The following is a 15931-nucleotide window of genomic DNA, read 5'->3' on the forward strand; positions in this document are numbered from 1 at the left end:
TGCATGTGTAATGTGTAACCATCTAACAAGTTGACATTCGTATTACAGAAGAGCACTGAGAAGCAAGACTGAAGTTGAAAGACTTGCATTGAGATTTAACCAGGAATTAATGGAGGGATAGAAGGAGAGGAAGAACGAGTACTAACTTGAATAGAGAAAGAAAGGGTAGACCGAGGCACGCTTTAGCAGCTTTTCATGCTAAATTGCTTTCATGTCCAGATCCTTCTTCTGGGTGAAGAATTACCCTGAAATATTTATGTGCCTTATAATGTTTTTCCACATGAGATCAAATGTTTGGGCCATAAAAACAGAATTTTCTAGCAAGAGAAAATATTCCCTGTAAGCTAAATTTCTAAATGCAGCAAACAGAAATCCATGCACATGAGCACACACAGGCACACATACGGTAATTCAGCAGGGTAATCTTATTGGGAGGCTCCCAAACAGCAGAAATTACAAACCAGAAACCCAATTATCTTCCCGGCTGTCTCAATTACAGATCTTCCACCTAACTCCCATATATCACAAGCATATTAAAGACGCCTGAATAGATTTAAGCTCACTTTTTTCTTCAACATGGTTTTAAATGCAAGTAAAGAGTAGCTGGTACATGTTATGACCCGCCCATGTTCACATTACTGATGTGGAGCACTGATATGGTTTTCCCTATAAGTGATGGAGAAGCATGTGGACTGCTGAAAGAAATTGATTTGTCCATGCTCTGCCGACAAATGCATTCTTTCATGGCAACTGTTGCTAGGTTTACAGAATGTTAGCATACATCCCATTCAACATAAAGAAAAACTGTAGCACCCAACTCAGTTTTTGTTAAAAAAAATTTACAACATATGATTACATTTGACTGATATTGCAAACTGATATCTGATGATGTATTTATTGATGTACTTTTTTACTGTGAAAGCAGAATATTTAAGTGGTGTTGGGCTAATGTGCTAAAATGTACTGTATTTTAATCATTTTATTGCTTTTGTAAAATAGAAATAAAAATAAAGCTAATCCAGCTAGATGTTCCAATTTCTACATTTTACAAATGTTTATGTATAGGCATATACACTATATGGACAAAAGTATTGGGACACCCCTTTTTATTATTGAGTTCAGGTGTTGTAGCCACACCCATTGCTAATAGGTGGATAAAATTAAGCATAGCCTTGCAGTCTTGATAGACAAACACCGGCAGCAGAATGGGCCGCAGTGATGAGCGCAGTGACTTAAAACGTGGCACTGTCATAGGATACCACCTCTGCCACAAGTCAGTTTGTGAAAGTTCTGTCCTGCTAGATCTGCCCCTGTCAACTGTAAGTGCTATTATTGTGAAATAGAAGCATCTAGGAGCAACAACAGTTTAGCCACGAAGAGGTAGACCATACAATCTCACAGAGTGGGGCCGCTGAGTGCTGAAGCGCACAGTGCCTATCATCTGTTGAATCACTCACTAAAGAGTTCCAAATCGCCTCTGGAAGCAAAATCAGCAAAAGAACTGCACATTAGGAGCTTCAAGAAATGGGTTTCCATAGCCAAGCAGCTACACACAAACATAAGATCAAAATGCACAATGCCAAGTGTCGAGGGGAGTGGTGTAAAGTGGGGAAATGTTTTCTGTGGAGCAAGGAAACACTCTTCTCTATCTGGCAGTCTGATGAATGAGTCTGGGTTTGATGAATTCCAGGAGAACATTACCTGCCTGGCTGCATTGTGCCAAGTGTAAAGTTTGGTAGATGAGGGATAATGCTATGAGGTTGTTTTTCAGGGGTTGGTCTAGGCCCCTTAGTTCCAGTGAAGGGCAATCTAAATGCTTCAACAGACCAAGATATTTTGGATATTTCTATGTGTCCAACTTTGTGGGAACAGTTTGGGGAAGGCCCTTTTCTGTTCCAGCATGACTGAGCCCCAGTGCACAAAGCAAGGTCCATAAAGACGTGGCTCACGATTCGATTCGATTACGATTCAGAGGGCTGCGATGCGATTATAAAACGATTATCGATGCATCTCGATGCATCTTTTTTTCCTATACATGATTTCTATCTTCCCACTGTCTGAGGACTTGGTAGTTTTAAAGCAAAGTATTTGTAATGATCCATAATGTTATAGCTGCATTACGGATCGTACAATACTTTGCTTTAAATATCTAAAAGTATCTATGATTAATAGAATGAAGTGATGTGGCAAGTGAACTAGAAGGCTCTCTTTCAGAGACACTGCTGCCACTCATCTGCGATAAAATGCGCTGTTGCCCTGAAATAAGATCCAGTGGTAATGGGGTCCCGCAGCACTTAAGCCATCCTCCCGTTTTCGTTTAGCGATTTATAGACTTCAGTTTTGGCCTCGTTGTAGAGAGTGTGTGTCGTGTGTGCTCGGCGGGGGGGGGAGGCGTTATTTTCGAGACTGGACGCTGAATCTCGGCTCCAAAGTGTGCAGCATAGCGCGAAAGCCCTGGTTCTCAACGACTGAGAACAGACAGCAGACAGCATTTATAAGCAGCGCGGTTGGTTAAATCTGCTGAGAGACTGTCTTTCTCTAAAAAGTTGCGAAAATGAACTTACTTCTCTTTCGTATTTTTCCCGTTCCACCTTAAATGGTGCAGCAGTTACATTCGGTGCCTAAGGCAGAATTTAAGGTGGAACGGGAAAATTAGAACGAGAAGCTGGCGAATGAGAAGTGACTTCAGCCTCGTAAAATAGCCGGACGCTGAGAGACATTTTACAAGAAACTCTTCTAGTTATGAAGAAAAGTTTTCTGGCGGAGATGGAAGGAAAGCGGCTATAGCTAAAGCTTAAAGCAGAGCGGAGTAAATCTGCGCTCTCGTTTATATTTTTAGCCCATACTAGGACATTATCACATACTGAGACATACTGGACATTAAATGTTGTGGCTCCTGAGGTGGTTTGACTTCATTGAAAGGCAAAATGGCTCTTCTGAACATTTGGGTTGTGATTCCTGATCTAACCTGGCTTTAATGCAGAGGGAGCCGGTCGGATTTCTCACTCATCCAGTGGTGTTATGTGCCGCCACAGACTGTCCGGGCGCTGCACTTTCAGTTCAGCCTTTTGCGTTCTGTCAACATTACGGTATAAATTAAATATTTAGAAAATCGATTTTTGACGTTGAATGAATCGATTCAGAATCGTTCACGTCTGCATCGCAATGCATCTAAGAATCGAGTTTTTCCCGCACCCCTACTATATAGTGTATGTGCATGAAAAATACTGCCCTGCGATGGACTGGCGACCTGTCCAAGGTGTATCCTGCCTTCCGCCCAATGACAGCTGGGATAGGCTCCAGCACCCCACCGCGACCCAGAAGGATAAGCGGTTTAGATGATGGATGGATGAATGGATGCATGAAAAATATAAGCTATTGGTATTCATACTGCTGTTCCCATATTGGTGCATCCCTGCGTAGGTGGGACTCATCTTCAGCAATTAGTGTTTGGCTGCTTGATTGCTCAGTCCAGTGCTGAGCCAGAGAGCCATTGATTTATTGTGTCATGCCAATAATTTAAGCTGGAGCATTTCAGTAATGCAATAAAAACCTCAGCCTAAACACCGATCTACTCCCATCTCTCTCTCTCACTCTCTCTCTCTTTCTCTCTCTCTCTCTCTCTCTCTCGCACACATACAAAAAGATTGCAGAAAATTCACAGTGCTGACTTATTTATAGAAAAAAAATATTCTCAGTGGTGTCTGTTAATTCCAGAACACATATCATGTCAAACATTTATACTGTTGAGTCATTTCAGCATTAATAGACCTACAAGACACACACACACACAAAGCAAGACAGTAAATCACTTGAGAGAGAAATACCTGCTGAGAACTATAATGAAGAGATGAGAGTAACTGAAACAGATATGAAAGAGAGAGAGAGAGAGAGGGAGAGAGAAAGAGAGAGAGAGAGTGGAAATGTTTTTTCTCCTTTGAGGCTAATTTTTCTCCTTCTCCTGTTTTTCTGTTTAAAATCCTGCAGTCAGAGGGGCTATGATAAGCCTGCAGTAAAACCCCAGTGTCTGAGACAATCACACTGTTTTGAGACACAAAAGGAGCAAAGGTAAGGAGAGAGAGAGAGAGAGAGAGAGAGAGAGGACGGGGGAGGGTGGTGAAAAGTGGAAGGAGACATTTTTGACAGGAAAGAAAATGTTCAAATCAGTGTCAGATAAGTAGGACGCTGCTGTGACAGAACTTCACACACACACACACACACACACACACACACACACACACACACACACACACACACACACACACACACACAACATGTACATGTGTTTGTTCTTATACCCTGTCAGGGTGTTAGGCCATACATGTGTCTCATATATACTAATAATCTCAGAATAAATACATAGTGATATTATGTATATTAATGTGTTCCACTAACCATTTCCAAACATCTCCTCCAGGCAGCCCCATATTATTTGCAGTTTTCATCCAGTACCTTGTTTGGGTCATCTGTCCTTCATTAAGGTAAATCAGGAGTGCTGGTGATGGAGTTCAATAAATCTATACGATGACTGGGGCATCGAGGGGACACTGAGAAACAAACCTGTGTTCTCCATAAAACACAATTAGTGCCAAGGTGAATGGGACTATGGAAGTAAATCTAAACCTAATCTTAACTTTGGTAACCAAAAAAAAAAACAAAACAAAAAACAACAAAACATGGAGCTTTTGAAAAAATCCATCAGATATTTATGTCCTGAAAATACACACACAGACACACCTATCTTTAAACACTGTCATTAAAGAAAAAGAGGGACATTCAAGGATTCTACTATAAAATTATATATATGTGTGTGTGTGTGTGTGTGTGTGTGTGTGTGTGTGTGTGTGTGTGTGTGTGGTGGTTTATTGGGTCAGGCTGTAGATAGTGAACAGGTTGTTGAGCAGTTTGGAGCAGGAGGAGTCTCCCCATCACCAAGCATCACCCGAGGGGCTGTGCTCTACTTACACACACACACACAAACACACACACACACACACACACACACACACACACACACACACACGTACACACACAGCCCTGCACAAAACCTCACACAGTCATAAACTCCTCAAGCGTTTCTGGTGTGGATTTAGGGTTTAGCTTCATGAGTGATTTCTGGGTCACTCATGAAGCTAAACCCTAGGAAGGATAGAAAGAGAGAAAAGAGAGAAAGAGAGCAAGCATGAGAAAAAACAAGAAGAAAGAAAAAAGAGAGAAAGGCAGATGCACAGAGAAAAAAGACGAGAAAAAAATAGAGAAGAGAAAGAGGGAGCAAAGTAAATGTAAATTTGTGTAGGAGTGAATTTCAGTGAGATAGATACAATTGATCATAAAAAACAGATGGAAAATGAAAGAAGCAAAAAAAGCAAAATGAGATGTGCGAGCGTGTGTGTGTGAATGAGTGATTTACTCCTAAGACTGGGTTTCAATCTACCACCAGTGTGAAGGACAGAGGAATTACACACACGCACACACAGACAGCAGGCCGGGTGTCAGCTCTTCTATCGCTCCATCCGTTCATAGCTCCGCTCTCCTCTCTTCCCCTCCTCCTCCTCCTCCTCTCCTTCCACTCCTCCTCTTCTTTCCATTTCTTTTCTTTCCATTTCATCCTGTCAGTTCAGAGCCAGTGCACTGCAGATTTCCACTGAGACCAGGTGGGTTTCAGCTGCCTTCAACAATCTCTCACCTCTCACACAGACACACATTTCAGTCCCCCGATCCCCTCCACCCCAGCACCACATATCTCAGAAAACCAGTACTCCAGGTGCATTTTTTTTGTCAATCTAGCGCTGGGTGATTCTCACAAAATTGCATGTTATACTTGCTCACACACTGTTAGCAGAGGTGCCCTTGAGAGAGCCCACAGATGTGACTCAAAGTGACCAAATACACAAATAAAATACACAAATACTCTAAACAGAATTCTGGTACATGTTAATATAACAACTGTGATAAATGGGAAAAGACACTATAGTTTTTCAAAGCATTAAGGTCCAACACAGAACACATGGCTGCATATAGCAAGGAGACCAATAACAGTTTCAACTATTAATCAGTTTTAAATTCCAGTGACCAAAATGAAAGGGATCATTTAATGAGAAGATGGGAAAATGACCTAGAATAATGAGAAATACATAAGACGGAGGATGAAGACAGCTCAGATGATGAAGAAACAGAAAACAAAATAAAAGGCAGCAGGATGGTAGGCAATAATGAGGGAGGTGAACATTTACACTTAAATATATTTTGCACAAATGACATATGTCCAGCACAAAAATATTGAGATTTGTTTTCAGTGAGGACATGGAATTCCTTAAGTTCATTTTAAGTCAATTCCTTAATTTACTTTCAATTTCCTCAGGGATGAGTTGGAGTGATGTTTGTGATCCACACCTCATCCAATATCAGGACCTGACTCAATAATGCTCTTGTGAAAGCAATCAAATCTATTAAAAATCATCTATTAAAAAGCCTTCTCAGAAGAGGAGAGACTGTTACTGCACCAGTTTATCTAAAAGTGTGTGTGTGTGTGTGTGTGTGTGTGTGTGTGTGTGTGAGAGAGAGAGAGAGAGAGAGAGAGGGAATGGATAGGAGTACTAATAAAGGAGTGTAGGGGTGGGTACAAATGGGAACAAATAGAGAGATGAGGTCTAGTGTACTCTGTCAAACTTTATTTGTTACTGCAGACAGTAGGAACATGCTGGAGAGACAGAATAATGGTAAGAAGAATGAAAGAGATAGAAAGGAATAGAGAGATTAGGAGACAGAGATGGTACATAATAAAAGAGATAGAGGGAGAGAGAAGAGTTAGAGAGATAGCAGTAAGGAAAGAGGGAAGGAGAAAGAGAGAGAGAAAGAGAGAGAGATAATAGATAAGGAGGTGGGGTTAGAGTGATAATAGATAAGGGGAGAGGGAGAGAGAGAGAGAGACAGAGAGAGAGACAGAATAGATATGGAGGAGGGGTTAGAGTGATAATAGATCCTTATCTTAGAGAGAGAGAGAGAGATTTTGATAAGAAGAGAGAGAGATATTTAGATAAGGATATAAGGAGAGAAAAAGGCATGAAGTCATTGAACAGTAGAACTAAGCGATGAGGCCTAAGCCAAGAGAGAAAACGTGGAAGAAAAAGAGGTGGAGGCAGACATGAGGTCAATGAGATACAGAAAGAGAAAGAGTGAAGGAGAGAGGGAGAGAGAGGAAAGGACAGATGGGGGTAAAGAGATTGGTTTAGCAAGAACGTCATAGCGATAAAGCCCTCTAAACCGAATGTAAGAGGAAAACAGTGACAGAGAAAGGGAGAAAGGAAAAGAGGTGGAGGAGGGGAAGGTGTGAAGAAGAGAGAGGCATCAACTGTGACACTCACAAACCCAGAGTAGTGACCCTCATCTAGCAGTCTTCTGATCTGTGTGTGAATGTGTGTACAGAGGCACCCACACAGTCTTCAAACCTGAGTTAAAGCTTTGTTTGCTGACGTGTACAAGGATGTGTATTCAGCCCTTTGTGGAGACTGAATAGTCATACAGTGATAAAAAAAACATTAACATTTTCATGATATGGGAGCAACTGGCTGGTCACAAGGAAAAATCTATTAATTAATTAATTATTAATTCATTATTTTTTTACCATTTTTCTGAAAACATTTTTAAAAAATATTTATTTTCGGCTCCTGAGGTTAAGATTAGGGTTAGGTTTAGCTGTGGTCACCACTTTTCAGCCACAGCAAGCGTGCCCAAATATCTGTATGTTGGTCTTCAGATACCCTACACATGGTCAAAATAACTTTTTGGACTTTCTCAATCACAAACCAGTACATGGCCAGAAGTATGTGGACACCTGAACATCACATCTACCTGTGCAGGTACTGATGTTGAGCTCAGCTGAACATAATGCCGAACAGGGTAGGAGTTTTCACGATTCATGATCTCTACTGCCTACATTATGATTTCTTCCTTTACTTGTCTTTAAATGGAGTGTTAGCTTAGTTGTTAAGTCTACAGGCCTGTTTTACCACCCAATAGGTTTTAACCTAAATCTAAAAAATAAATAAAAAAAGAAATTACATTTTTATTTGTTCTTTGCATTATATACTGTATACAGTACAGCTCATAGTGTTTATTTTTCATCAGAAATGTCAGACACCAACAAAATATTTAATAAAAATGGAGTTTATTTTACAATAGGGGAAAGAGAGAGCCTACATATAAAACCACATTATGATGTTTGTGAATCAATTCAGAATTTTTTAAAGAGAGAACTGCGATACATTTAAGAACTGATTATTTTTTCCACCCCTAATGCTGAAACATGAAAGGGTCTTTTCACAAATCGTTGCCACAAAGCTGGATTACGAAAGTGGTGTTGTAGTTTTTTTAATCATTAATTTATTTGTTGTGATTTAGTAAAACACTGTTTCTGCTATGGAGTGGTTTCTAACAGATCAAATCAAACATCTGTGCCAAATCAAACACATCAGGCCCCTCTCCGGGCAGCCCTGAACTACAGTACTAAAAGAGTCAATGAAAATAGCCCGTAAAGACAGTGTGTTTCATGTATTGATTCAGTAATTCAGGCACTCTTTAACACTTCAGCTGTTCCACTGCCTGTTGTGTTTGCTCTCTGTTTCTCTGGCTTAGTGACAAATCGATCTCTAGGCATCTGCTTAACAAAAGCAGTCACTATAAATGCTTCTCTCTCTTCTCTTTCTCTCTCTTCTTGCCTGCTCTTTTTCCCTTCTTTTCTATTCTTTTATGCAGCTCTTGCTGCAGGGGTTCAGCTCCACTGCTTTTTTAGTTCGTCTTTCGCCGCTAAAGCTCACTTCTAGGTTAAAATAAACCTGCTTTGACCTATTACATGCATACACAGACTCACACTGATTTTTAAATCTCGCTATCTCTCTCTCTCACACACACCCACACGCACACACAGGCACACACACACCTTCACTGCTGCTTACACCTCTTACACCTATAGCCTTCAGTGTCTGCTGCTGCTCATCTGGAAAACTTCTACACCTTCAAATGAGAACAAGCATCACTCGTGCACACACACACACACACACACACACACACACACACACACACACACACACAGCCTCTCAAGAACATACAAAATTCTAAAAATAGCTAAAACCCTTTCACCACAGTGCCTCGGCTTAAAAACAATTCTGACAGATGCTTGAAAAAACCAACCACACAAACAAACAAAAACAAACACACACACACACACAAACACGCACACCAACCAACAACAGCTGGTCCCAAAGATTAGTAGCAAAGATCTCCTCAGTGAAGAATGTATATTAGTATTATTATTATAGTTAAAGTGTACAATATGACAATTATAGTAGAAAGTGAACAACATGTTCTTTAAAAATAGGCTCTTCAGGACAGACAATGGACATATAAAATATAAGCTCCCTGGACAAGAAATGTGTCTCATGCATCATTTCTTCTCTAATACCTGGTTAAGAATCCAGTCGCCTTAATTACAGTTCCGGTCCTGTCAGGTAAGTAGTAGGCTCTGTCAATTTCCTGTCCAGTTCCTGACCACTCTTCCACTGACTTTGTGCCAAGCTAAACACAACACTGACACTCCCACACTCCAGGATGACAACTGTAGGGTGTCTGTATGTGACTGGCTCAACAGACATGATGAAACACTGTGATAGTCTGACTAATCAGCAGAACCGCCAGACCTCAATCGTTCTTCTCAACTTGGAACAACAGGCTAAACGCTGACATGTGCAACCAGTTCATGTAAGTGTGGGCTAGAATGGACAGGAACTCTACAGACTGGTGTAATACTTACCTAAATGGTTCTGTTATGAAGGCAATGAACACATCACCAAGTATTAGAACAGAAATAATGTACGTAACTTTATTTTTCCAATGAACATATATATATATATATATATTATATATATATATATATATATATATATATATATAATATATATATAATCTTGAGAACTCAAAGAACCATTTGAATGCTTAAATGGTTCTTTGTCGTTCAGAAAAAGGTGTCATTTTGACTGTTGTTTTGATTTTTTTAACAAAACCGTTCCTTTTTAAAACCTGTGAGCAGCTTATGGGATGCCAGCAAGTGTCTTCTAGAACTATTTCAGAGAAACACCTTAAATAAGACTGAAACAATTATTCTATTAGATGATCATCCTCATGTCTTTCATCAGGCTCTCGCTGGAGAACCTGTAGTATATAGTCTCTTTAAAGAACCTTTTAAACAATGGTCCTACATTGCACCTTTACAGGTTCTGCTTGAGTCATAGAACCTATTTTGAGTGTACACAAAAAACACAGACCTTAATATTTAAACAGCTCTCTACTCACATGGTCTCATCATTTTGGAACTCCAGTTTTCCTGAAACTTCTTCGTAGTCCTCGCCACCGCGGGCTGTCCCGTCAATGGTCCTGTAGGGTACGGCCACCAGGCCTCGTGCACCGGATGTCCTCTGGACTTTCACCTGCATTATGCCCACACTTTCACTGACCCGCGTAGACTCGCTCTCAAACGTGAAGATGCCTGCGTGGTCATCATCATAGATGGTCACTGTGGCTGTGTGAGCCTCCCCCAGCGCTGCCTTAGGAGTCGGGGCTCCGGTATCCAAGGCAACTGGATGTCCATCGGCCCAGCCCACAATTCGTGGATTGCTAAGGTGGACGTAGAAGTACTCGTCCTCCTCAAATATGTCGTCGTCGATGATGCCCACAGTCAGCTCTTTCAGCGTCTCTCCAGGCTTGAAGACCAGAGTGCCTTCAGCAAACTCATAATCGGAGCCAGCGTTGGCAGTGCCATCTTCAGTACGGTAGTCAACCTGGGAAAATCACAGGTTAGAGGTTAAGAGAGGGAGATGTTCCTGCCATAAGCATATAGTGCTGTGAAAAACTATTTGCCTCCTCTGGCTTTCCTCTATATTTGCATATTTGTCACACTAAATGGCACCAGATTATCATATAAAATGTAATACAGGACAAGGAGAATATGAGGAAACACGAAACACAGTTTTTGAATGATAATGTTTTAATATATAAAATATTTTTCAATAACTTTCTTTCTCATCTCTTCCGGAATTTCTTCTGGTCAAGGCATAGAGTGCTACCTGTCGAGGCCTTTTAGCCTCCTTCACATTGCTGGAAATTCTATTGTTCTATTTCTAAGTGATGTTCTATTTAAGTGATGTTTAGATTCAACAGGGCTGGCAGTAATCAAGACTTCACGTGTCTTGTTTAATGATTGATCTTAATGATCAAGTAAATTTGGTTAACTGGTCGATTGAGTAACCAAGGAGGCTTATTACTTTTTCAAACAGCCACAGCTGGTGTTAGATCTTTTTTTCTTCAATAAATGAAATGATCATATAAAAACTGTATTTTGTGTCTCCTCATGCTGTCTTATATTATATTTTAATTGAAGATATGAAACAATTAAGTGTGACGGATATGCAAAAAGAGAAGAAATCATGAGGGGGAAAATACTTTTTTCTCAGCATTGTAACAGACCAAGACAGACTGCATTCTTCTGAAAAAATAAACGATCCCTGCTGCTGTAACGCTGGGCTGGCGAATCAGACACTTGGGGATATAAAATAAATCAGGAGGTTTACTGAAAAAAAGATTGACATGAAAAACAGGGTTAACACTGGACCAGATCAAAAACCAGTAAAGCAAAACACAACACATGGGAACAGGCAAAACCGTAGTCATTAAACAAGCGAGGGTAGAAACCAAAAGATCTAACAAATAGGTTAACAAAGCCAGCAGGGGAGAATCCAAAAAACTACAAAGAGAAACAAAGCAAGGTGATAAACAGTACAAGCGTCAAACAGGACACCAGCTCAGTATGCGCTGATGGAACAGGAGCAATACTTGACAACAAAACAATGAAACAGACAGGCTTATATGCAGTTATACAGGTGATGACAATCAGTATTCAGGTGACCTGGATCTGCTGGTTGACTGATGATTGGTTGACGAAGTCACATGACAAACTGAGGGATCTTATCTATTCTTAATATGTACAGTACTAGTCAAAAAATGGACTAGTTTGGACACAAGATTTAATAGTGCAATGAAATAACTAATAACAATAACTAATAAGCTCACTACTGGAGCTTCTTCTCTATAGTAGTGAGTTTACTGCTTGCATCACTGTAGTATGCAAGCAAGCATGTTTTCATATAAATTTCCATCTCTAGTTTCTGCTCCTTTGATGAAGTTTTCACACCCCACCTCCCCATCTCCTCCTAGTTCTTCACTTCGACCTCTGTTTTTCAAGGACAGTGAAGCCTTAGCATATAGCAGAAGCTGCCTAGAACTCCCATCCAAGTTCTAAGAGTTCTCTACAGTCATACAATCTCTTCTTTTACTACAACCATCTGCTGGGAGTATGATCAGAACTCGCAAAAGGTATGTAACATATGTTTTCCATAATTCTGAAAACATTTTGGTCTGAATTCTTTATTTATATATTATTTATATTCAAATGTTTGAATTGTGTTTCTAAGACAAGTATATAAGTAAATAGTGAAGTAAATGCCTATGTGTGATTTTTTTCCAGTGCACGTCTTTGATCAGTACCATAAAAATCAATCAATTAAAAGTATCATTCAGTCACACAGTTATGCAGTAGCTACCTTGACGGTACACCCTGCGTCCCCTCCATGTCGCCCCACAGTGAGCTTCAAGGAGCCACAGTTCTCGAAGCACTGGTAGAGCGCTGGCTCAAACTCCAGCCGTGTGGTGTAGGGGTCGTCCTCCTGCTCCCGAGTCTCTCCACTGCTCACCACCTTCCGGGCCTGATCTGCTGCATGCTTCTTCAGGATGTTCCCTGCACCAATCATCATCCTGGTGGCCTGGATACGATAAAATGCTCGGCTCTTCTGCTGCTGCACCAGCACCTGAGGGGACCACCAAGAGAACACACTGTTTCGGTAGGCGTTGGACACTGGGTTATGATCGTTTATAATCCTACTGCTAATTTTGTGCACAGTGAGAATGACAGGAACATCATGCTGTTATTTTATGTAAAGGGAGGACAAAGCTTCTTACTATGGCATTTCTTTCCCCAGAAATTGGATACTGTGTTATGTAGAGTCATTTTGTACCAGCAGTTAAAGGAGTAGCTTGATGAAAAATCAAATTTTCACAATTTTCCCCTTACCCAAAATGTAGCTAAATAGCCAAGACATGTTTTGCATCCAAAGGTTGCTTTTTAAGGCACTGCAACCTAAAACTAGAGGTTAATATGTTATTTGTCATTTAAAACCATATTCGGTAGTTCAGCATTATATCCCTTAGCCTTATAGATTCGACAGAAGCCTGTTATTCTGCCTAATCTGTAGCTGTTATCTGTTTTGCCATTAGCTTAAAGTTTAACTTAGCCATTAGCCTAGCTGTTAGCTTAGCACTGCCCTACTACCTGTCCTTTGCCTTGGTATATTGTTGGACTTTGTTTTTAGCTCAGCTTAACCTTAGCCAAGCCTTTTGCTTGTTTACTAGACATCTTTTGTTTGCTTTTTTATGGTTCTGAAATTTGGTTATTTACCTGTATTTACCTGGGTCATTAGAAAGGGTTTTTTTAGACCTTAACTGGAAAATCTCACTCTAGAGAATACTATGGCATCAATGTAGTATGCAAGCAAGCATGTTTACAATGGATGTGGCAAAGGGTAAACATTTCATTATGCCAAGAGTGTCCTCTTAAGTTAGTCCTCAGCTATGAGGCCAATGTAGATAACAAGTTACAGAAGCTTATCTCTCACTAATTGGTGGTGTGGACACTGTATGGCTAAATATCACAAAGCTTGTGAGTGATATTGTGGTATGTGGTAACATACTTTTGTTATTTCTATTAGTTTTTTTCAGCTCTAGTGCAAAAACTAGGCAAAGGCAGACTTTGGACACCAAATGTGTCTTGGCTGATCAACTATATTTGGGGTGAAGAGACTGTATAAATTTGAAACAATTCCACCAGAGTTTTTCCTGTGGTTTATTTATGAAACTGTGCAGATCTTTACATGTTCTCCATTGTTCCTACCTGCTGTTGGAATGTTACTTCATGCTCACCAAAAGACTATTAAACCCAGAGCCACTGATCTGAGATCAGCCATACCTGATAGTTGGCCATCTCGATGAGCTGCTCCATGTCTTTGTCCGGGTGTCTTTGCTTGAGCTCCTTCAGTGTCCTAGCCATATCCCTCCTGGCCTCCTCCTCCTGATCGCGCCCTCCCAATCCATCCTCTCCTCCCAGCATGCCGTCAAGGTGGGCTGCCATACCGTCCAGCTCTAGCATGTCCATTTTTGTGAAACCTGTCTCCTTCACCATCTCTTCACCTCCTTCCGTCTCTACCACAATGCCATGGCTCTTGTCCGCGCGGTAGTGCTTGCGGACATACTTGTAGAAGAGCAGGCGACGGTCGGCCACCCACGCCTGCACCACACAGATGGGGAAGAAGAGGAAGGTGAGAACGGCCTCCCAAACCTCGACTTCACTGGGGGATGACACACAGAGGATTATGTAGAGCCAAACGTAGGCGAAGACACTCCATGCTGCGGTCACAAAGAAGACTCTGAGGTGCTTGACTTTCCGGGTCTCGCCGTCAGGTACAACGTAGACGCAGATTCCAATGATGACGAACATGTTGAAGGCAGCGCTGCCAACGATGGTGCTGGGGCCCAAGTCTCCAGCTTTAAACTGGTGCCCACAAACCTCGATGACTGACAGCAGAATCTCCGGAGCTGAAGAACCCAAAGCCATCAAGGTCAGGTTAGAAACAGTCTCGTTCCAGATGCGCACAGTTGCTGTGGTGGTCTCACCGTTGGGCCTCTTGATGGTAATCTCCTTCTCTTGCGAGGTGATGACCTCAATGGAAGACATGAATCGGTCCGCAATGATCGACATGCCCAGGAACATGTAGACCAGTGCCACAAAGTAGACGATGGCACGAGCCACCTTATCACCCACCGATGGGTTCTGGGGGTTCCAGACGGGTAAGATCACACCCTCGGAGCAGACGTCGCCTTGGGAACAATTGGCATTGGAGTAGGCTAGGTCAGGGGAGCTGGCATTGGAGGGGATACAGAGAAAGATAAGAAGGAGGAGAGGGGGGAAGAAATAGTTGCTTTGAAGGGAGTGATGCATGGTTGAGAAAGGTCAGTTTTCCACAGTGGCTGAGAAAATCCTCTTTGTGCGTTGTACCTATAAAAGAAGAGGGAGGGTGATAGAAACAGAAGGAGAAAGAGAGAGGGAAGGAAATACTTTAAACACAGGCACTATATTTCAATTTTTTTTGAAGTGCCAGAAACTGGGGCACAGTCCGCCCCAAACTAAAACACTTTCAGGGACATCAGGCTAGAAAACAATAGCGAGAGAAGATTTGTGCAAATTAGTCTGCAAACTCAGGGTAAGACATCCATAAGCACTTTGCATTTATTTACTGCTTTATTATTTCATTTTACAGCTCAATTAAGTGGATTATTTGATAAAGTAATTACCATAAAGTGACCATTTGAAGTGTCTTTTTTTCATTGTTCATTTTGTAAAATCTCTGAAAGGATAACTTAGAGAAAAAAGTTCATGACTTTAATGCCTAATAAGGATATTTGTTCTAAGTAATCGTGGATCATTTCTATTGGTCCATTCATCATGAAATATTCAAACAATGTGCAGAGCCTGTGGTGCTTTCAAATTACACAAAACATTAAAATACATTTTTGAAATAAAGGAATTATATTATTATCATAGTTCATTTGTTTAAACAACTTAGCCGCAAATGTTGCCAGTCCACTATTGGAGCCACAACAGCAGAGCTAATGTATGACGTTGAAATGTCTGCATCCTTGTTTAATACAAATTATAACCAACACTGCTGATTCCTTTATAGCACTCAAGTGATGAAATGTTCTAAGAAGCTCC

General features: G+C 41.0%; 1 protein-coding gene across 1 annotated transcript in view; it reads right to left on the reverse strand.

Annotated features, from left to right (window-relative positions):
• Positions 1-15931, reverse strand: part of slc8a4b (solute carrier family 8 member 4b) — a 91528-nt gene that overhangs the window by 34357 nt on the left and 41240 nt on the right. Inside the window, exons 3-5 of the mRNA XM_036596760.1 lie at positions 14129-15214; positions 12651-12914; positions 10348-10832 (exon numbers count right to left, since the gene is read on the reverse strand). Of these exons, the coding sequence (XP_036452653.1) occupies positions 10348-10832; positions 12651-12914; positions 14129-15157 (1778 nt within the window). The 5' untranslated portion in view covers positions 15158-15214. The remainder of the gene's footprint in view (positions 1-10347; positions 10833-12650; positions 12915-14128; positions 15215-15931) is intronic.

The sequence above is a fragment of the Colossoma macropomum genome, unplaced genomic scaffold, assembly GCF_904425465.1.
Source record: "Colossoma macropomum unplaced genomic scaffold, Colossoma_macropomum, whole genome shotgun sequence".
NCBI lineage: Eukaryota > Metazoa > Chordata > Actinopteri > Characiformes > Serrasalmidae > Colossoma > Colossoma macropomum.